The sequence below is a fragment of the Calliphora vicina genome, chromosome 5 (assembly GCF_958450345.1).
Source record: "Calliphora vicina chromosome 5, idCalVici1.1, whole genome shotgun sequence".
Taxonomy (NCBI): domain Eukaryota; kingdom Metazoa; phylum Arthropoda; class Insecta; order Diptera; family Calliphoridae; genus Calliphora; species Calliphora vicina.
The window spans coordinates 72,642,410-72,666,709 of record NC_088784.1 but is presented as its reverse complement, the minus strand read 5'-3'; the positions used below and the strand labels follow the sequence as shown (position 1 = coordinate 72,666,709).

The 24,300-nt window shown below is 29.5% G+C and overlaps 2 protein-coding genes across 3 annotated transcripts in view; both read left to right on the top strand.

The window, feature by feature from the left end:
- The first annotated feature begins 5,227 nt into the window (after positions 1 to 5,227).
- Positions 5,228 to 24,300, top strand: part of Gyg (Glycogenin) — a 30,002-nt gene continuing 10,929 nt past the window's right edge. For both annotated transcript variants that reach the window (XM_065513467.1, XM_065513466.1), the window contains exons 1-2: positions 5,228 to 5,370; positions 23,979 to 24,289. In XM_065513467.1, the coding sequence (XP_065369539.1) occupies positions 5,364 to 5,370; positions 23,979 to 24,289 (318 nt within the window). In that variant the 5' untranslated portion in view covers positions 5,228 to 5,363. The remainder of the gene's footprint in view (positions 5,371 to 23,978; positions 24,290 to 24,300) is intronic.
- The window catches only part of LOC135961846 (uncharacterized), a 35,081-nt gene continuing 16,010 nt past the window's right edge, over positions 5,230 to 24,300 (top strand). Inside the window, exon 1 of the mRNA XM_065513468.1 lies at positions 5,230 to 5,370. Coding sequence (XP_065369540.1) covers positions 5,364 to 5,370 — 7 coding nt within the window. The 5' untranslated portion in view covers positions 5,230 to 5,363. The remainder of the gene's footprint in view (positions 5,371 to 24,300) is intronic.

Genomic DNA, 24,300 nt, shown 5'->3' with positions numbered 1-24,300 from the left:
GGACATTTCGCCGTTTGTGATAGTTTTGTTTGCGTAATATTGGTAATAGAAACTAAATTTTAGTTTATATACATATAAGACTTTTAATTTCAACATGAAAAAAATATAAAACAACAAATACTATACAATAACTATACATTTTTACAAGTTATTACAAATTGTTATTGGAAAAACGTTAATTTTCAAGATAACCCAAAATCTAAAATTTGTATTTTTATAATTTTAAATTGTTTATAGAATAAAGGTAATATCGGTAGCGGTAATTGAAGTTATTTCGGAGTAACGTTAGCCAATCTTAAGAGAAAAAAACAAGAACGTAGGAATTTGTGGGAGAAAAAATTATTTACAAATTGTTACTAGTTATTTTTTATACCTGTAAGAACTGTTTTGTATTTATGCTATTGTCTGTCTGGTTTCCGGTTTGTGTTTTAAATAATAAACAATAAAACTGACTTACTATTTTGGAAGCTTTATTTCAAATTTATAACTACAAATTTTAAAAATATAAACGTTACAAGATTTTACTGGTAAAGTACTTACTGGGAAGAAAAATGATCAGAGCTATAATTTTTAAACAAATAGTAAAAAATATTTATCTTTGAAACTGAAAACAAAACTGATTTCAAAGCACTTAATATAAATTAGGAATAAATTAAAATTCGAAAGCAAACAGTGTGCTATTTTTTAATTTTAAAATGGAACAATCTCCGAATGGACATTGATTAATATTTGTTAAAAGCGTATTTGGGATTGACATATTTGACTGATCTCAAGAATTCATTAAATTATAAAAGTTCACTAAAAAAAGACATTGCTAACCTTGATTTAATACCGCTCATATATCCAATTCCTGGTTAAATTCAAATCACCGCAAGTGAAAATTGTCCATTGACAATAAAGTGATCGTATTTGGTCCAAACATCCCAGATTCCACTGTGACAAACCTTTTATTTTCATGACAATTTTAGACCATTTCTCCTATTGAAATCACGAAAATTTATTTACATGTGTAATTTTTTCCCGTATGTGTAATTTAGGCATGAGGCATGTGTAGTTTATAATTTTATTGGTGGCAACACTGGTTTGTTGATAAGAGGGCAACTTCCAAAGGGAATTAAGAAAAAACGACGTCGTAAAAATCATGGTGCAAATCGGCACTTAGTTATTGAACATTATAGTGTAAAAAACAAAGTTGTTTTTGCTTCGAAACTGTCAAATTTTGTCCCAACAAAGCGTCATATGCGAGAAGTTTTGCTTTACTTTTTTAGTTTGAAGAAAAGAGCCAATGAAGCACACCTATTGCTCAACAAAGCTTATGGTGAATGTGTTTGAGAGATGGTTTGTGAGGTTCAGAAGCGATGATTTTGATATGGAAGACCAAGAATTGGAGGCATTACTCCATGAAGATTGTTGTCAAACTCAACAAGAGATTGCAAAATCATTGGGAGCTACTCAAGCAGCAATTTTAAAACGTTTGTGAGCAGCAGCATTCATCCAAAAACAGGGAAATTGGGTACCATACAAATTGAAACCGAGAGACATTAAAAAATGATTTTGCATGTCCGAAATTATGCTATTGCTAAAAGAAAATAATTTTTACACCGAATCATTACTTGTGATACAAAATGGATTCATTACGATAACACGAAGCGTAAGTGATCGTAGGTGAATCCAGGCCAACCAGCCGAATCCACTCCAAAGCCAATTATCCATGGCGCTAAGGTAATGTTCTGTTTTTGGTGGGACCTGAAATTTGGCAACTGATTCGATTGAAGTGAGCATTGGTCGTAAAACGGCCAGAACATTCGTCCAGAAATGAAACTGTAATATTCCATCGTGACAACGCTCGGCCAATAAAACTACTTATCCAGTACATACGCAGGTTGTTTTTCAGCTGCTGGAGTTGGACCATTGCACAAAATTAGTAGAATAATGGATGGATTTATCAATAGAGACATCTTGGAAAGAGTAATGATTTCAAATGCTGAGTATAATATGCCTCTTCGATGAGTTATTCAGCACGATAACAATCCCAAGCACTCTTCATATGTTGTTAAATCGTGGTTAGCACAAGAACGAGTTTCGGTAATTTAACCCTCCGGCGGGTGGGTTCAAACTGAAATTACTCCTTTATGGTCCATGGGAAGTATATATTCCAAGGAAATTTTATCTAGAATCGTTTAAAAAAAATCAAAGCGATCCGACCAATAGTTTAGTTTCTATTGACTGACGTGTGAAAAGGTCCGCTGGGACCTGAAATTTCGATATGAACTCGCCAAAAAAATTACGCTGTTATCCCTAAAGTAACTTATTTTTTTAATCGCTAATAACGGATCAATTATTCATAAATTAATGATTTGTACTGAAATTTCAACAATAGTTTTTCAGGCTTTTTTCATATAAAACTCATAAAAAATTATTAATGTTATATATAAAAGAATTTTTTTTCTAACATTCATTATACATGTATAATTAGTAAATAATAATAAATCAAAACAAAAACAAGTAAGAGTGCTATATTCGGCTGTGCCGAATCTTATATACCCTTCACCAAATTATACTTCAAAATTTTAAATATTTTTAGGTAAACAAAATTTAATTTTTTTTCCAGTTGTTTTTTTTAATTTTTTGCAAAAAAAAATTTCGATTGTTTTTTTAATTTTTTTTTAAATTTTAAAAAACAAATTTTTTTTTTAAATTTAAAAAATTTTTTTTTTGTTTTTTAATTTTTTTTTTTTGAAAAAAAAATTCGGGTTAAAAATTTTTTTCCCGATTTTGATCCATTGTAGGTCCAACTTACTATGGTCTTATATACGTCGTTGCAAATGTCTTTGAAATATCTATCATTAGATATCCATATTGTCTATATTAATGTCTTAGAGCCAGTTTTTGACTTCGTATTTAAATATGAATTATATTTAAGTTCTATTTAAATGCGAAAATGAGTTTCTCAGTGCTTTTTTAAATGATACTTAAATGGCCGACGTTGGTCATTTAAATTCTATTTAAGTTTCATAAACTACCATATGTTTTTGACAGCTGACTTTTGTTGTTTGGTTTTTTTTCACTCTATTGTAGTAAAAAAAAAAACAAACAACAGCGTCTTGCTAAAAAAAGCGTCTTGCAAAAACTACAATTCCGATGCGGGGCAATTGGAGCTTCTTTTGTGCATTTTCCTACCAATAATTTTATTGTTTAATAAACTTTTATTTCTTATTGGGCAAAATGTATCAATTTTTGTTTTGGTTGAACACCTGTTTTAAGCAAAACTATCGATAAATTTTTGATATTTAGTAGTGCTACCATACTTTTATCTTATTTAAATAAGACAAATTATGTAGCACTGAAAAACTCAAACTGTATTTAAATACAACTTAATTTTAAGTTAAAATTAACTAAATACGTATTTAAATAACAAGTCAAAATCTGGGCATTAGTAATCCAGATATAGGTAAAAAATAGGTCAAAAATCGAGGTTGTCTTGGTTATTTCCTCATATCTCAGCCATTTGTGGACCGATTTTGCTGATTTTAAATAGCAAAATTCTCGAAAGCATGTCTGACAGAATTATTGAAGATTTGGATCCCGAAGATATCTGGGGTCTTCAGAAAACTGATTTCAACAGACAGACAGACAGACAGACAGACAGACAGACAGACAGACAGACAGACAGACAGACAGACAGACAGACAGACAGACAGACAGACAGACAGACAGACAGACAGACAGACAGACAGACAGACAGACAGACAGACAGACAGACAGACAGACAGACAGACAGACAGACAGACAGACAGACAGACAGACAGACAGACAGACAGACAGACAGACAGACAGACAGACAGACAGACAGACAGACAGACAGACAAACAGACAAAATTAATGGCAACACTGATTTAGTTTTGTATAATTGAATAGCAACTCTGGCATTAAATGTTTTAAGGATAAACAGGAACAAAGTGCTAAATCTCGGAACATAAATCCAAAAAAATTTCTAATGTTTACTATTAATTTCAATACATTTTGTTATTTACTGTAGGTAAGAGCTTAAGATTTTCATTTCACTCTTTTAATTTAGAAATGTTTAAAATTTTCTTATGCACCGGAAGTGCGAAATTGGCAACACTGATTTAGTAGTGTTAAATTGAATAACAACTCTGGCATCACCGGTTGCTATTAAACTGTTATAGGGATAAACAGGAGCGACAGTTTTAAATCTCGAAAGGTAAAACAAAAACAAATCGGTTTCAAAAACCGGTCTAATGAAAACAAACAATTAATTTGCATACACTTTGTTATTCACTGTATGAAGAGCTTTATATTTTCACTCTTTTAAATTAAAAAACAAACTGAAAGTTTACTCTCTTCATACTAGAAGATATTACTCTTAAAAGTAAACAAAACAAAAAAATGGCAAATAAATAAAAAAGCAGTACAACAACTATGTTAATTTAGCTAATCATAATCAGATAGAGAGAAAAAACAAATTATATTTATCAATTTTATTTTATAAACAATATGTGGGTATTTGTTAATGTTATTTAATTTTTTTGTTAATCGTCTGGTCTCTTTTGGTGCACTATGGACGCTGCAAAAAGGCGCCCACTGAGAAAAAAACACATACAGTAATTGCTAAAACAATTAGTACAGCCAAGATGTTTTTTTAAATAAAAGATATAAAAGCAGAAATGTAGATGAAAAATAATTAAAAAGAGGAGCCCACAGACAATGCGCAAAATTCTTAACGTTGGCGTTTTTTCTGCTTAATTTTTGTTATTTTTTTTTTAAAAAAAAGAATAAAACAAAAAAACACTATATGGGGTCTGGGGTGGGTAAGGATGGATGCATGGTTGGTTGGATGGATGGATGGATATATATGTATGAATAAGCATGTATCTACATATATTTATGTGTTAATATGTATGTATTTATGTGTATTAGTTAAACTCACATGTTTGTTGGTGTGTCTGCTACTACTGCTGCTGATTGTGGTGGCTCCTCTGACTATTTGTCATGATGTCGATGATGATGTTGACGTTAGCTCATGATGACGTTCGAGGCTGCCTATGCAGGCTTTCCATATAACCAACCATCAGTACATTTATTCAGTTACTCGCCGCTGGTGTACGAAACAACAGCATTTCTCTCCTACTAAACAGCTTAAAAACAAAAACTCAACGGGTCGCTAAAGCAAAGAAAATATTCAAATTTACTGTCGATTTAATAATTTTTTTTGAAACGTTAAAAAATCATACATTTTGTTGGTGTAAAACATAAGAAAATCCTTGGAGATTTAAAAAATAAAGTGAAAAATTATAAAATTTTTTTTAGTGTTACAAAATATTAAATAAAAAACAAACAAAATGAGCAGTAAGTTTTTGAGGGAAAAAGTTAAAAGAATAAAAAATGCAAATAAAAAAAACTAAATTATGCAGCATGGCAAAGAAAATGTTATAATAATTTTTTTTAAAATCAATCAATATTCAAACAAAAATTTTAAACACAAAAAAATCATGGCTTTTTTTAAAAAAAAATAAAATAAAATTTTTCATTGAAACAGTGTCTCACTCCTGGCTTTTTCTATTCATGCAAAAAAACATTTTGATTCATTTTAGATTATAATAATAATTTTTAATTATTTATTTATTAGTTATAATTTTATAGTTAATTTTCTAGAATTTTTTAAAATTTTTCCAAAATTGTACTAGAAATTCATTTAAATAGAAAATTTCAAGCGACCTTTAGTGACCTTCATTTCAAATAACAACAGTTTAGTTATATGTAGCAGAGCTCTTAAAAAACTGTGTACAAAAGAACAACCAGAAAAAAAGAAAAAAATTCTCTTAAATTGTGGCTAGATTCTATGCTCCCCTAAATAAAATTATTAAAGAAAAAAAATAACAACAAAACTAGCTACATACTTATACATATTTTTATATTTTTTTGTATTTAATATGATTGCAGTTTAGTTTATTTATAAACATATTTTTCTGTCATCATTAGATAAGAATTATTATGATTATTGTTTATTATATTCGCTGCTCTATCAATTGTATAAATTAATTAAATTTACCGTTTAATTCATTTAATTTTTGTCTTATTTATTCCCTCAAACACCTCTTGACATTTATTTATTTAGTTATAAGTTTGTATGTACATATGTACCTACTCTTCTCGTATGTTTTTGTTTTTCTTTGCTCTCTATTCTTCACATCTGTTTTTGACATGATTTTATTATTTATTATTGATTTTTCTAACATCTTCCTGTTAGTTATTGTTATGGTTGATTTTTAGACGTCATCATGTATTACGTTACATTTAGTTGACCTAGAATTATGGGGTCATATTGTTGTTATTGTTGTTTGCGGTAAAAACAAAAAACAACCAAAACACATGTATTCTATTGCTGCTGCGTGTACTAGTGAGTACCCGTCTCAAAAGTAATTGAATATGCCGGCATTTTTTGTTGTGATTTTATTGTATTGGAAAACTTGCATTATGCCGGCATTTTAATGACTAGTAATTGAAAAAGGAGCTGTTTTAGGGTGACCAGTATAGTGAAGTTGTTACAGCAGAAACCTCTAATGATTTTGCAGCCGCCAAAACTAAAACTGATTTTAATTAAATTCTATACCCCTGATTCTAACTGTATTGATATTTAGTTTTTCAATGCTACTTGCATTTTCAAGAAATTGAAATAAACGATTTCACAACATTTTATTAAACTAGTTTACAGGTTAGAAGCTTATTTTTTTAATGTCTACGATGGAGGTCCTTAGGACTCTCCCGTGTAATACTGCTATAGTAATCTGTCATCATTTATTAATCCAAGCGACCTTGGTATCTATCTTTCATAATTTTTAAATTTTGATGGATATGATCTCTTTGTTCTTCGCTACACGATTAATTAGCATTAATAATCTTGGATGTAATATGAGCGTAAAAGTACACTATATCTGCTCAGTAATTAAGAAAAATTTTCTGAAAATTCGGAAAAAATTTCCAGGGAATTCCAGGGAATAATCATTTAGAAATTTCTGTATTTACAGTGTTATTTCAGCACAGATTCATTGTGATTTGTTGCCAATCGAATGATTCGATTATATACAAAGATTATACACCGTAGATACAGAAATTTCTAAACAAATATTCTCAAGAATTCCCAGGAAATTTTTCCCGAATATGAACTCTATATACTATACAAGATTTTTAGAACATTTTTCTTAATTACTGAGCAGATATAGTGTACTTTTACGCTCATATTACATCCAAGAATATTAATGCTAATTAAAAGGTAAAACTAACAAATTCCTCGGAATTTTCAGCTTTCTAATTTTGTAAAAACAAAAGATTTCCAAGCCGCAGCTTCTAAATCATTCATTGAATGTTTGAAATCGTTGTCTTTCATTAAAAGTCTTATTTATTGTTATTTGCTTTAAACAAACTACGAATCATTTTGCTTGTCTGCAGATACACCCAGAGTCTCTGGCGGTAATCGAACCCGCAACTCCCATAAGAATGATAGTCTAGCACACTATCGTCTAGCCTTTCGGAGTACCCCGATATGTCTAATGAAGGCAAAATGATCTTGGGTGCATTCGTCAATGCAGTAATATTGCATTACTGCAGCAAATTAAAAGTTTAGCGTTCAAAAGAGCATATTTGGCATCATTTCTTTACGTCAAACGTTTTTTTAATGCAAATTATTTGCAGTGATGCCACAAAATTTATGCAACCAAAGCATAATTTAGTTATCTATTGCAAAAGTTTGCAGGTCGTGACAACAGTGATGCAGATCGTGTCATCAGTGACGCCCTCTTATCTCTTGAAACTTTTTCCGCTTTCCCACTGTCTTAAATATCCACTTTACACACACTGTTTGGAACCCACGGCTTAATCTACATCTTAAAGTAAATTTCATTCTCACTCGTAAATATGTCCTTAACTAATTGTTCGATCTCAAATGTGTTCGTGTCATTTAAAAGAGGCTTAAATTGCCAATCAACTGTGGAACAGCCTTGGAACTAATGATGTCGCAATTACTTCTAGAACAAGTTCTGTGGAACGCTATTGTTTAAGAATGTTGGAATAATTAAAATATTGCGTTCTGCGGCAATATTTGGGAAACGAATCTTTGTTCCAAAGCTTTTAATGGAATTCTCATTTATTATCTGCTTCTTGAAACGTGATAATTTCAAGCAAAAATTACTGTCGGAAGAACTAGTTCTAGTTTACTAATTATTGACTAAAGAACTGCTTCCAGAATCGTTCTAAATAACGTGTCCTAGCTCCGTACGCCAAACGAGAACGAGTACTGACTGTATGCCTCAGAATTTTGAGCCCGTATTTTGCGATCTACAATTACCCAAAGGTTTACTATGGGATTGAGATCTGGCGATTGGGCATGCCACGTACCTCATTCGTCCTCTAGAGCTATGTTTGGGTTCATTGTCGTGCTTAAATCTTTAAAAAAGGAGCATATTTTGAACAGCGTATGGATACATAATATCGTTTAAAATGGAACTAAACTCGATTCTTGTCCGGAAAACGAGCTCCACACATTGCCATGCCAAACTAGATTCTCTTATATTTATGTGTACTTGGACTCCAAGTCTCTTTCCGTTCTATCACTGCCACTTGAATCGAAAAAAGTCATCAATGAAGCGTATCGCAGAGAGAGTGAAGTAAAACTTCCGAACCACTTCATAGTTTTTAACAGGTATTGCAACATGTGGCCGAGTGTTGTCATGATGAAATATTACATTTTCATGTCTGTTCGAATATTCTGGGCATTTTTCGGTTAATGCTCGCTTCAAACGAATCAGTTGCGTTCGGTACAAGTTCCATGTGATGGTCTTTCCAGATTTCAGCAGCTCATAATAGATTGGACACTTTTGCTCCCACCAAATACAGAGCATTACCTTAGCCACATGTATATTTGGCTTTGGTGTCGATTCGGCTGGTTGGCCGGAGTTCAAATACGATCTCTTACTCTTCCGATTATTGTATGGATCCATTTTTCATTGCAAGTAATGATTCGGTGAACAAATTTCAGACATACAAAATCGTCTTTCAAGGTATCTTGCAAACGTTTTGAGTTTGACAATAATCTTCATGGAGTAATACCTCCAATTCTTGGTATTCAAACTTTTTTGGCTGGCCTGGGCTATCTTTGACTTCCGTGCCATCTTTGACTTGGCATAAAATCGACATTTTCGAAGCAAAAAAATCTTGGTTCTTTAATCTATAATGTTCAATAACTAAGTGAGAATAAATGACAGATATTTACCATTCAAAATGACATAAAGTTATTGAAAACAAAAAACCGTGTTCAATGTGTACATCCCGCATTTTTAAGTTATACATCCAATATGATATAAAAACAGTGCTCAAAATAGTTTTAAGCAAAAGAATTAAGATCCGTAATAAGTTATTTTATTATTTTCAAATAAAACTTTTAGCATCTGGTCACCTTAAAACTCTCCAAAGTTATATTTTCCGGGAAAACTTTCAATTTAACCCACGTTTTGCTCTAGTTATTTAAATATTTCATATTAATTTAAAAATTATTTAGATTATGATTCATAATTACATTTTTGAAATGAATTGTCACAATTTTAAACTGAATCACTTTTCTTATATTAATAATCTGATGTACTAAATAATTTACGACACATTTCATATTTTTTTTTTCGTTTGAATTTTCTTCCTTTAAGGCCAGACAATATTTATGGCCTTGTTTTTTTTTTCTTTTAATATGGTCATTAAATAAATAAATAATTATTTTTTTTTAATCTTGAATATAATTATTTAATTGTATTAATAAATTTTAACAAAAACCACCCACCTCTAAAAGAAATTTCCAAAAAAAAAATTAACATTTTTTATAACTCATCATTTTTATTATTAAAATAAAAAATGTGATATTATGTATCTATAAATTCAACTGAAACTGCATTAGTCATTTATCCCCCAAAAAAAGAATATGGATGCTGTGAATGAAATGATCTTTCCTGCATTTAGTCATTCTCTTGGTTACACAGCATTGTTTTTCTTTAATTTTTTTTTTAAAGAAAGAAAGAAGCCTACACAATTTTTTTCTTATATTTCGTGTTCATTTTTAACTATATTTTGTTGGTTTTTTTCATTTTTTTCATCTGATATATTCTAAGAAATGCCAGAAAACAACGCCTCTTGCAAAGAATTTTTCCGGTTCTATTTTTATGCAGCCAGCACAAGCACACACTCATCCATGCAGCCTTTAAAACTTAAACATTTCTTTTTTTTATGTTTCTTAATTTGTTTTTGTACTTCTTGTACTTAAAAAAAAAAAATAAATAACGATTTCACCAGAAAGTCATGATAAAAAGGAGCCCGTAAAAACTTTAAAGTGATATTTACAATGCACTTTTATACTGAGAGAGCCCTACGTATATGGTTGGTTACATTGGTTTTGTTTGGCGAGTTGGGAACATGTTGCAGTTGAAGGTTTTAGTAGTTGCAAATGCAAATATCTTGCAACAAAATAATACAATCCATGCACTTTTATGGGAGTTTTGAAGGATTTATATACACTGTAGATTCTACAGAGTTTAAACAAATTAAAATGATTTAAAAATACGGAAGATTCTAAAATGTTTAGCTTTTATTTTGAAACATTTGTATTCAAAGTATTGGCCATTATTAGCTATGACCATTTTCCATCTTTCTGACATCATATGGAGATTCAGAGCCAAAATGAACTGATCATCTTTTGAGGTCAAGAGCGAATCAAGCTAATAACGGATACTCTGTTCTGAAGTGAAAGGTATCCCAGAGAGAGCATTCTGCATCGATCGAAAAAAATAGTAGTCGAACGGACCAAGGCAAAACAATGAGGCAAAACTTCCCAACCACTTCATTCTGAATACTTTTTAAGAGGTATTGCAACATGTGGCCGAGCATTGTCATGATGGAATATTACGATTTCATGTCTGGCCGCATATTCCGGGCTTTTTTCGGCCAATGCTCGCTTCAAACAAATCAGTTTCGTTCGGTATAGGTTCCCTGTGATGGTCTGATCAGATTTCAAAAGCTCATAATAGATAGAACTCTTTTGCTCCCACCAAATACATAGAATTACCTTAGCACCATGGATATTTGGCTTTGGGTCGATTCGTTTGGTTGACCGGGCTTCACATACGATCTCTTACGCTTCGGGTTATTGTAATAGATCCATTTATCATCGGAAGTAATGATTCGGTGCAAAAATTATTTTCTTTTATGGCATTCAAGCACCATTTCGGTTATGCAAAATCGCCTTTCAAGGTCTCTCGGCTTCAATTCGTATGATACTCCATTTCCCTGCTTTTGGATGAACCCTGCTGCTCTCAAACGTTTGGAAATTGCTGCTTGAGTAGCTACCAATGATTTTGCAATCTCTAGTTAAGTTTGAAAAAAATCTTCATGGAGTAATGCCTCCAATTCTTGATCTGTAAACTTGTTTGGCTGGCCTGGGCGATTTTTGTCTTCCGTGTCAAAATCACCACTTCTGAACCACACAAACCATCTCTCACACGTTGAAACCGATGGAACACATTCACCATAAGCTTTTGTGAGCGATCCTTGTGCTTTAGCGGCACTTTTTTCAACTTAAAGAAGTAAATCAAAACTTCCCACTTACTTTATATAACCAAAGTCTGAATGTTTAATAAATGACTTCATTTCCAGTTGATGTTTCTACATAACTCCAATGTCACGTTCGCCATGTTAAATTTTTTTTAATGCACTTTCTTATAGATTTCATTGATTCTCCTTGATTTTAATTATTCTCAGATAATCATTCTACGTATCACTAATGTCGCGTTCGTCATGTTAAATTTGTTCAAAGGAACATGCTATAGGCATGCGCTCTTAAATTTATCTTGTCTTGATTCGTCACATAAAATGTTCTTTGAAGCTATACGATTATTTTTGTAACAATTCTTTTGAAAATGACCAAAAGTTATTTTCATGACGTTATTTTAAAGATTTTTTCTAACAAAATAGATTTTTTCAGGCTTTAGATTAAAAGTCGTTCACAAAATTAGTCCGGACTTCGGAAGTAAATGAAAAGCAAAACTTCAAGCAGTACGAATACAAATTATTGCATTCTGCTGAAGAAGAATTCGAAGTTAGTTGATCGATTCATTCTTGTTAAATTAATTGAATTCATAGATGAAACATTTACCTATTCAGAACAACAAGAGTTCTGCATTAGAGCTGATCAATGTAAACTAATCACAGATGTGTCTCATATATAGAACACTGATGCATTACTGAATTAATTTTTCTAAACTGTGGGAAAAAAACACAAATTCCAATTGTATAACAAAATGTTTGGACAACATATTTCATTAAAAATTCTGACACGATATCTGAATCCAGATAGTGAAGTATCTAAATATCCATGCCTCATCGGCAAATATAACTTCCTTTCGATGTACGAAATGCTCAAAATTAAGGGGAAAAAGGAATGGAAAAGGGTACTCTGTTTCATGTACATAAAGTTATTGTTGAGTATGTCATCCACATTTATTCGTTCATATTCGTTCATATTCAGTTCAAAAGGAGAATTTAAAAATGTTTGCAGCAAATGTTTCACAGTGTGGACCGGAATTTACGGTTTTGGATGCCTCAGCGGAAATAGTCATAGAAAAACCTAAACATTTTTAATGTATTTTTATAAATTTTAATCACTTCGCTCATTTTCTTTTCTGGAAGAAATGTCTGCCTTCAAAGGTCTATCTGAGGTTATGGTATCCATTTTGTGAGACCTTGTTTGATATCTAAATGCCATGATCTTGATCTTGTGGTCGTGATAAATCGGATTAATATCTATACTACTTGATTGCGAGACTTTCGTCATCCTGTACAGTCTTTGATATTTTATAAAAAAACCGCAAATTTTTAAATATTTCATAGATTTCAGAAAACAAATTTTCAATATGTTACCAATGCAATGACACATATTCAATGCACAACATTTTAAAGTTCACTGAACATTATCGCACATTCAAAAGTTGCAGTGGCAAGTTCGCTCAACAAAGAAGTTGATCAATTTGCAGTAGGCTGGCCTCTTGAAAAATCTGAACAGAAAAATAAAACAGATACATACGAACATAAATATAAATAAAATAAACTTGTTTTTCTTTAAAAGGGATTTATTTATCTTGTTTGTACACTTTAAGAGTCTTATATCAAGTGCTTTACGTTATTTTTTTGTTTTTTTCCTTTTAAAAATTTAACATAAATGAATTTCATTTTATTATTTAAAAGAAAAAAATTTTGTGTCATTGCCAAAAAGTACAGCAAAACGCTAAAAATGATGGGAACAATCTGTTTAAAATAAATTTGCTTTGAACAAATACCTACTTTTAAATATTATTTTGACATCATGGAGGCGGGTGTTTTTTTTTTTTTTGATAATTGATATTGTTTATTTTGGCCAAGAATAATATTTATATATAATATAATGGCATAAAAATGTTTAGCACAGCTGCTGATTTTAATAGTTAATTATTTTAAATAGATTTTTAAAAAGCAATATTTTATGAATAATATATATCAATGAATTAAATTAAGTAAATGTTTTTATTTCAGTCATTACTGTTATACTATTTCTAGTGTACTTATTTTGCTAGGTTTAACTGTTTTTTAAGAGTACATACATATTTTGTTTTAAAGATTTGATTAAGAGCATAGCCCTGAACTTGAAATTTATTTTAAAGAGTAGTTTTTGGTAGAAAAAGGGTTGTCAATTTTTATGTTTTAGTTATTTGTTAGGGATTTTAAGAAATCTCTACAATATTTAAAAAAAATGGTTTATTTCATAGCCAAGAAATACATAAATTATTTTAAGATTTATTAGAGTTTTTTTTTGAACATTTTGTTTATCAGAAATATTCTTTGTTTAATTTGTTTATAAAAAGCTGTAGCATATTTTTTTTTAAAGAATTGAACGTTGTACTTTGAACATCAATAATATAATGAAATTGTTTAATAATAGAAACATATTTGTTTTTTTTTTAATAATATGTATCGGGGGGATTTCATGTCAAGTGAACAATTTGCATCAAGGTTAGTCCTATTGGATAGTAATTCACAAAAAGATCGGTCGAGAACCCTCTGAGTTAGAGGTGGTCAAAATTTGACATTTTGGCCAAACAGGTATTTTTTCACATCCATATAACTTATTACCTATTGTTCTTAACAAAATGTGTCCCAAATAGTTTAGATAGCTATTTCCTCAATCTTTCGAAAAAAATTGTTGACATTTTTTTTTTGCAAAATCAAAAACTTGTTTGACTTTTTTCAAAAGAAAGCTTAGGTCTTTTCCTTAAGAGCTTTTCTGTAACTCAAGCCATATCATCAGCGACCAAAAAGCTTCTATTAGAACTAAGCTTTTTATGTGCACCCGATTATGAGTAATTGCGGCAGCCATCTTGCGGAAAGCTTTCTCATATACAAGTGATCATTAAAAATTTAAACCACTGAGCCATGTGAGATGCATATGGCTTCCACAATCTCCCGTATTTTCAATCACCGATCGGCCAACACCATATCGTGATTTTTTTCAATTGTTTCGAGAGTAGAGACTTCAACTTTGGCATATTCCGTAAAAAATTCATTAACCCACTTTTTTACCATTGAAATTGATGATGCAGAGATCCTATATTATTTAAAGCCTAGCCTTTATTTGAGTGATATTTTTTTCCGCAAAAAAAATAATGCTTAATGAGCACTAAAATTCAATTTTCCAAAGGCACGAGCCAATCTACTTTCAATGGCTGTCAAAAACAAACTACATGACGCAGATTGTTCAAATTTTGACAGAAGCAGTGTTACTTTTTGAATTAAAATGAGATTGTCCGATAGCTGGTACAAAGTTTTTAACACCTTACTAGCTACCTAATTGGTTACTTCATCAGTAACATTTTCGGGTGCTAATTGAACTCAAATTGTCAGTTAAAAAGACATCTCATAGACAGTTCAATAACCTATTTCTTGTAAACAAACCTTCTCCAGACAAGTCTTCAATATATTGGGTAAAAAACTACTTCCTAAAGTGCAGTACAAAATAAACGTTTAAAGTGACTACACTCTACATTACTTAGAGACGCTTAAGTGACAATTGACTTCACTCTAGGTTGCATGGAATGTCAGTATACTTAAACAAAAATAAAATAAACTGAGAATTATATCAACGCAATTTGAATAAAACCAGTTTGTATGAATAAACCTTTAAAATGACTACACTCTAGACTACTTAGAGACACTTAAGTGACAATTGACTTTACGTTAGATTACCTGGGATGTATAAAAATCAAAAGTAGTCAACACATTGGATTCCTATTCCGTTTACATAGAGTCAGTTACCAAACTGGTTACTTGATCAGCTACATAAGTAGTTATTTTAACATGATAATTCACCACAAATAGTCACTTAAAAAGACATCTCATAGCCAGTCTAATAACTGATTACTTGTAAACAAATCTTCTCCAGACAACTCTCCAATAGATTACTTCTGGTGGTTAAAAAAACTACTTCCGAAAGTGCAGTACAAAATAAATGTTTAAAGTGACTACACTCTAGATTACCTAGAGACACTTAAGTAACAATTGACTTCATCCTAGGTTACATGGAATGGCATTATACTTAAGCAAAAAGAATTATGTACGAATTACTCACAAACAAGTGCAGTACAAAATAAAAGTTTACAGTGACTACACTTTAGATTACTTAGAGACACTTAAGAGACAATTGTCTTCACTCTAGATTACCTGGGATGCATGAAGTATCCAATTGTCTTCTCTCTGCACTACAAAGAGCACATACGTGTCAGATGACCCAAAAGAGGTACTTTTTCGAATTGATTTTTTGGTATAACCTTAAAGTATACCGATCGACTTAGAATCACTTTCTGAGTCGATTAAGCGATGTCCGTCCGTCCGTCTGGTCGGCTGGCTGTCCATGTAAACCTTGTGCGCAGAGTACAGGTCGCAATTTTGAAGATATTTCGATCAAGTTTGGTACATATTATTTTTTCGGCCCAAGGACGAAGCCTATTGAAAATGGCTGAAAACGGTCTATTATTTCACCTAGCCCCCATACAAATATCCTTCCGAAATTGGATTTTATCAGTCATAAATGTTTAATTTATATATGTATCTCCACAAATTCCGCTTAAAATAAGTTTTATATATACAAAATTCATGTCACCAAATTTTGTTACGATCGGTCCATAATTAGTCATAGCTCCCATATAGACCCGCATCCGAAAATCACTTTAACGTGCACAAATCGCTTAAAAATGTTGGTATACTCACAAAATTCAACATAGTAAACATTCATATAGACATAAATCACACGACCTAATTTCATGATGATCCGTCCATAATTGGTCATAGCTCCCATATAAGGCCCACTTCCGAAAATCACTCAAAAATATAAATTATTGAAATTTTAAAAGAAAAATGTTTTTACTCTTTTACTCAGTGTAGGGTATTATATGGTCGGGCTTGACCGACCATACTTTCTTACTTGTTTTATAATACGGGTATTCATTTCAAAAAAATGGAAAATTACACTCTGATTTTTTTTACACATTTAGACAACAAACACAAAGAAAAAAATTCCACAAAAAGTTTTAATATTTGGGTTGAAATTTTCTAGAAAAATACAATTTTAAAATTTTCTGCGGCTCCTCAAATATATAAATTGGAGTCAGATCATTGATCAAACATTAGTGATAATTACTGTCTATGTATAAGGGAATACATTGACTACTTGCTTAACTGCTGGGTAAATATGATGAAAATCGATTTTAAAAACGAAAAATGATGTTAAAGAATTGATTAAAGTTTAATTTAGAGTCAAATTTCTTTAGTAAATTCATTGAAATTATTTGCTATATAACAAAGGGGGAATTATGTCTATTGGTTAAAAACAACAATTTTTCAAATCTATCGATTTTCATTTGCTTATAAAAATATTAAAATTCTAACATATTATAATTATTGTTTATTATTAAAGAAATATGTACATTTGTTAAGGAAAAAAGTTCTATTCTTATAAAAATTTCAAAACAATTTGTTTAAATTGTTGTTAAATTAAATTCATCATAAAATATATAAAATATTTTCTAATAATCATAAGATATATTAGAAATAAAAAAACAAAATATGTACAATGATACACAGTGAAATACAAATTAAGTGTTAATATCATGCTAAATACCTAAATAAAAATACATTTTATTTTCCAAATTTAATTTGAACATCTGTTATTTCTGGTTTATAAATTTTAATAGAAAATTTCGTTGAAAAAATGTATTATACACCACATTTAAAATGTTTGGGGTACAACAAAAAAAATAAATGAAAAACAAAAATTGTGAAATATTTTAATGCGTATTTATGGTCAGTATTTACATAAATATTATTTAAAATAAAATTAGCTAAACAAATACAAAATGGCCAGTTCTGGTAAGTTCTTTGAAAATATTCATTGTTTGTTTCTACCTCTCTAAACGCATTCACCTACAAATGATTAATTTTTATTTTAGGTTTTTAACACTAAAATAATACAATAAAATAAACAAAAAAAAAAAAAAATGCCGAAAAAAATCTACTTCATCTCAGAAAATATTATTAGAGATAAAATTTTGAACAAACGCAACGCTAACGAAATGAAAAACCCACCCACAACTTTTTTTCTCGATTATTTTGTACCGCCTGTGACATGTTCAAATATTTTTATGTAGAAAATATATACAGGATGTATATATATATATACACGATACTTTCATACACATACACACTCAAATACATAAACAACACACCGCTGAGCACCTCATCACACCTCCACCACACTCGCCCCCTTAAATTAAAAAAACTCATACTGCATATTGATAAATGGTTGTTTAACAAATGTAGTTAGAGAGATGTTTGAATTTGAAAATTTGAATTTTGAAAAATCAAAAAAATCGATACGGATCTGCAATTGTGGCTGGCTCTCAAGTGAATGATTGAATTGATATCTAATGACTTATTTATCCCCTCTTACACAAAAAAAGGTAGTTAAAATTGGTTATTTTTTTGTTAAAATAATAAATTAATTTCAGTTTTTTTTTTATAAATGTGTGGCTTTTTTAAAACAAAACAATAATTCCATTTAACTTCTTGGCTTTTTTTTAATCTAAATATTTTATTAGTTTAATCATTATTAAATTAGTTTGCATTATTTTCTATTTTTTTTTAATTTAATTTGTGTGCTAATTTCAACTAATTGTTTATAATAAAAATTAAAAACAAAACAGAATTCCATAATATTTATTATAAACCATAAATACCATGTACATATACAATATATACAATAAAAACTACCAACCAAAAAACAGTAAATAAAATCAACTAAATTTAAATTTAACCATAAATTGTTTTTTTCTTTTAAATTATTATGTATGTAATACTATTAGCTAATCATGTATAATATTATTTATACAATAAAATCATATTAACCAATTAATATTATTATTTTTTGTATTGAACAATTTAAATTAATCCTTAATACATAAAATACAACAAAATAATTTAACCCACCAATTAAAATTATTATGTTTAAACAAAAAAACAATGAAGATTGATAGTCTGAAAATGATTTTAGTTTGTGATTCTTTAATCAATCAATGATATTTATAATTAAGAATTATAAGCACAAATGAATTCATAGGCTTAATTCCTTAGTGGTGCAAATGTATTGAATTCATTCCCTTAAGAATTCATTCTTTACACAGAGAAAACAGATTCGTGATAGCAACCGAATTTGTTGCCAATCGAATGATTCGGTTGCACACATAGATTTTATCAGTTCTAACAGAAAGTCAGTTGATAAAGAAGAATTTCAGTCCGAAAGGCACTTCCAAAATATTGTAGCAACAACTGTAAAATTCGGTCACTAAGACAGAATCATTCGATTGTCAACAAATTCGGTTGATATCACGAATCTGTTTTCTCTGTGTATATAATTAATTTCTAACTGAATTATTAAATTTTTCTTTCATTCAAATATCTTAATTCAATGATTTAAATCTATACAATTAAATGTGTTTTTAAATATTAATAAGAAAACAAAAACTATTTTAAATAAAATTTTATTCCATTTTAATTAACAAAAATTTAATCATTCAGAGATTGAATTAAAATGAATAAAAATTCCGCGGTAGTTTTTTCCCTTTTCTTATTTTCAACATTGAATTAGAATAGGAAATATGGGATTACCCTTTCCCCATATTTCCTATTCCTATATTTCCTAATCTCCCGGGGAATTTTAATTCATAATTGAGCTGTGAATGAATTCTATTATGAATTAATTTCATTATAAATTAATTCTACGATGAATGAATTTTTTTTTTAGATTCCAATGAACCCAAAATCTATGGTTTGAGAATGTTTTTAATTGAAATTGAGAACCATATATAAATACACATAGATCGGAAACCCTCCTGTCAGAAACGTAAGTGATAAGAACAACACTGGTATTCCAATTATATTTCAGAATTTTTCACAAATGGAAATTTCAGAAATACAAAAAGAAATTTCTGAAAAACAATTGGAAAATTCTGAAAAACAATTAGAAACTTTTAAGTATAAATTAAAAAGCCTAAAATCCAATAGGAAAATTCTGAAATACAAATGGAAACTTCTGAAATATAATTGGAAATCGGATACTTCTGAAATACGATTCGAAATGGAGTAGTTTCCGTAGTATGTGTACTTCTCTATGTTGTGAACATTATACATGATATAAAAATTAATTCTTAAATATATTTGAATGAAACTAAAGTTTTGGGAATATATTTATGGAATGAATGAAATTCTGAATTAAGTGAATTAAGCTCAAATGGAATTAATTAATTCGAAGCTCTGTGTACATAAATTATACCTACTCTGAAAAAGTACCACAACTTCAGTAATTTACAATCGATTTAAGTGAATTTTAGATACTTTTATTGAGAATAAATAGGGATTTTAGAATATTCATTAAAATAATGTTAGTTTTAAACATAAGTATGTATTTGATTGGAGCTATGTATATAAGCCATACGGATTATCTTTTCATATCGCTAAACAAATTTTAAATAGATTAAAGAATTACTTCATTAGTATTCGCCCCAAACAGTTGACTAAACATTTTTAATTGACATTGAGCTGCTTCACTTTTATTAATTTAAGCATAGTGATTAGACATAGAGAGGAAACTCTGCTGTCAAAGACCTAACTCAGTTGTCAGACACCTAAGTGGTGCGAATGTATTAACTAGTAGAAAAAACTGTTTGTAAACAATATAAAGTGCCCAATCGGAAAAAATTGCTCGGGAATTTTTTTTGGAAATCGTGAAATTTCGGGAATTTTTTTATAGGTTTCTTCTTAAAGTTACATTATTTTTGTGGAAAAAAAACAACTTCCAATCAAATTGATTATATACTAAGGTGATCGATTCTTCTACACTTTTTAGAAACCGGTTTTCGGTTTCTTCGAAAAATTGCAATTTAATATAAACCGGTTTCGGTTTTTTTTATAATAACCGGTTAACCGGTTTTTTGGTAAAATATTAAAATATGAAGTAAAAAGTTTATTTATTAAAATAATAGTCACTAAAACAATTTTGATTACTTCTTTTAAGCTTCACAAGGTCTTCGGTTCTAATTTGAACCATTTCGAAATTAATATTTATTTTATTCGAAAAGTGAGTGGTTGATATTTTATGAATTTTATTTAGTTTCAAATGTCAACAACTACGTTAGGTATTTAGAAAAACAAATTTTCAAAAAGAGTATCTATAAACATGTTTGGACTTATGATCTTTGGGTCATATTTGACCTGGAGCAGAAGTCTTGAAATGTTACGCACAATTAAGTTAAATGTTTTAAGAGCTTTGGTAGCACTGCAATATATCTTTGGTAGCTCTCATATATGTATATCTGCCTCTTTTCATCATACATGCTAATCATTATACTCGAATGAAAACTGGGATTCCCCGTGTAAAAACCAAAGCTATGTTTTCTTATCCTTCATAAGGTCTTCGAGTAAAATTTTACCCATTTTGAAATTGAAATTGATTTTTTTCTAAAAGTGAGTAGTTGATATTTTATGAGTTTAATTTCAAATGTCAACAACTCCGTTAGGTTTTTTTTTTAAAGAATTGGTAAAAGTAATCTTTTTTCTATTTAGGTGAAAGTTGACCCAAAGATCGTTAACGTCAGTAAATTTGAAGACTTTATGAAGTTAAATAATCTCTTAGGAATCAAGCGCAGTTTAAATGCTTTGGAGTATATCGATTTCTTCTTTTGTTTTTATCAAACATCAAAAATGATCTTTCACTCAGTGTACTTGCAGGACATATAGATAACACAGCATTGAATAAGTTTTCTGGCTTTTTTGATCACTTGTCTATATAATAAAATTGGAGATATTCGGTTATAACCGGTTATTGAAAACCGGACCGATCACCCTATTATATACACAGATTTTTTTTCGATACTAGCAACTGAAAATCATTTGACAAAGGAGAGTTACGAGTTTTTGGCTACCTAATTAATAATATTTGTTTAAATTTGTTTCTATGCATTCTGATTTGAAAAAGTTATTTTTCGAAACAAATTACGTATTTTTCCAAATTTAAATAAATGTTAAATCTTTAAATAAAAGTATTTACATTATGAAGTTTAACCGAATATTTGAAAGCATACCGGTTGTTTTTATTTCAAACATTTTATTGAAGCTAATTTATATGGAAAAATTTTGTAAAAATGTATTGGAAAACTCAGTTCTCTGTTCTCAGTAATATTATATATATGACTATATAAATATTTGATTATTTCAGCAGAATTATGCAGCTTTTAGGATTTAGATTATTTTTCTTAATTACGTAATTTTTAGCTATTAAGAGTTTTTCGATTCTCTGGACTTATCAGCTACATGATTATCGACAGTTTTTGTTCACTTGGAAAGGTTTGAATATTCTACAGAACTCTAAAATTTGTTCAGTGAGTCTAAATTTTATTTAAAAAAATAAAACCGAAAATGTCACCCGGGTAGGTGTTGGTAAAACGAAGGTTAATCAACCAATTTTCTGCTAAATTTATCCTTATTTGCTCAATGTCTGTTTATTGTTATTACTACATGGACAATGGACGATAATCCGGCATTTACACAATGAGGCATAGGTTTATTTAATCAACTTATGAAGATCTGTCATAAAAATCTGGGTAAAATAGAATTCTAAGATACGATTTGGTGTTGATAAGAAGTTGACAGATCTTGATTTTAGAACTCGTTATGACAAGTCACGTAACTAGTATGTTAAGAACAATTATAAGAAGTTGACAGATCTTGATTTAAGATCCCGTTATGACAAGTCACGTAACTAGTATGTTAAGAATAATTCTCAAGTAAATTTTAGAATTTTTAAAACTAATAAATTCCCTAAAAAGCATTCCGCAAATAATGTGGCGTCGAATTTAAAAGCTGAATTAAACGGATTAACAGCAGTTTTGGTGGATGATGAAATTTTTGTTCTCCAATTTTTAAGTAACTTTAAGGTTTTGAACTTTTGTGAAATACCCAGGCATAGAATAAATACATAGAATTGAAGGAGGGTGAAGGAGAGGATAAGGCCTTTAGGTTTTTGCCAACAGACTTAGGTTTATGGCTCTCAGTTACATATCTGGTGGTGGTATACATATGTACCCAGGCAATATAAATGGTGCAATATTTCTCGAATTGCTCTCTTAAGACCCGTACTTTATTGATTTGTAATTTCTTGACTATATACTCTCGATATATTCTAATTACTTTTCTAAAATAAATAAATCGTCATGGTTTTTTTTTAAATCATATGTTGTTTGCATTTATTTTTACACAGAAAACTTTTGATATCATGGAGTTTTTTGTATTTTTTACAAAAAAAAAATGGAATTCTTAATGTATATAATTTTTAAATGATTTATTTCACTTTCAAATTAATTTTAAAGCACTAAAGATACTTTCCATTTCATTTTAATAGAAAATATATATTTTTTTGTATCTAATTAAAAGTGATCAATTATAAAGAATTTTTGCAATACGAAATTAATTTATTTTTAAATAAATTTCAACTCATTTATTAGAAATCAATTAACGAAATAAGCATTTATTTCGTTGCCAAACATCTGTCAAATTTTAAAACTATTAAATATTTGTGAATAAAATAAATATATATAAATAAACTGTGGTTATATATTGTTCGATTATTTTTATTTGAAACATGTGTTAAATATTTGGCAAACATGCAGATTTTTCTTTCATTAATAACAACATGTTGTAGTTTTGCTTTCTTTCAAACATATCCCAGAAACCGGTAAATATATTACAAAACGGCAGCCCTTATTTGAATAAAAAACAAACAAAATTGTAGCTCAATTCTCTCAGAGAGCCACTACACTAGCTACAGTGTTTGCTAATATTATTAGTTCATTGTAAATTTAGCTCTTCCATTACAGTATTTTCCATTATTATTAATACACATGACAAATTTGTTAAAAATAGCCAGGAAAAATGCGCAAAACCAAATAAATTGCAAACAATTTATTTACTAAATTATAATTAAAAGCTAACCAATGACATCATTGTCACATTATTACGTTTTAAAATGAAAATTCTTGTATTTTTTTCTGAAATTAATTTATCTTTAAGCTTTTAATAAAATAAAACTGCTAAAAAAAAAACACCCAACTAAGAAATATTAAAACATAATTTTGCCAAGAAATATGACGCTAATGCTTTGCAGCTGCATGTAAGCTATAAATTTATTTAAAAAAAATATTAAAATTAATAATAATTAGTACAAGAATTTATGAAATCAATTTATTAATAATTTGTTTATTTGTTTTTTGTGTCTCTTTTCTTGAAAACTATAGACTTTGCTTGGGTAACTTTAACCACAAATGATACGTATTCCTTGGGTGCCTTAGTGTTGGCTCACTCTTTAAGAAGAGCCGGTACAAAACACCAATTGGCCGTTTTGGTTACACCCGGTGTTTCAGAATCCATGCGCGGCAAACTCAAAGATGTCTACAATCTAGTGCAAGAAGTCAATATTATGGATTCACAAGACTCGGCCAATTTGGCTTTGTTGTCCAGACCCGAATTGGGCATAACTTTCACCAAATTACACTGTTGGCGTTTAGTACAATTTGAGAAATGCGTTTTCTTGGATTCGGATACTTTGGTAAGTTTTTA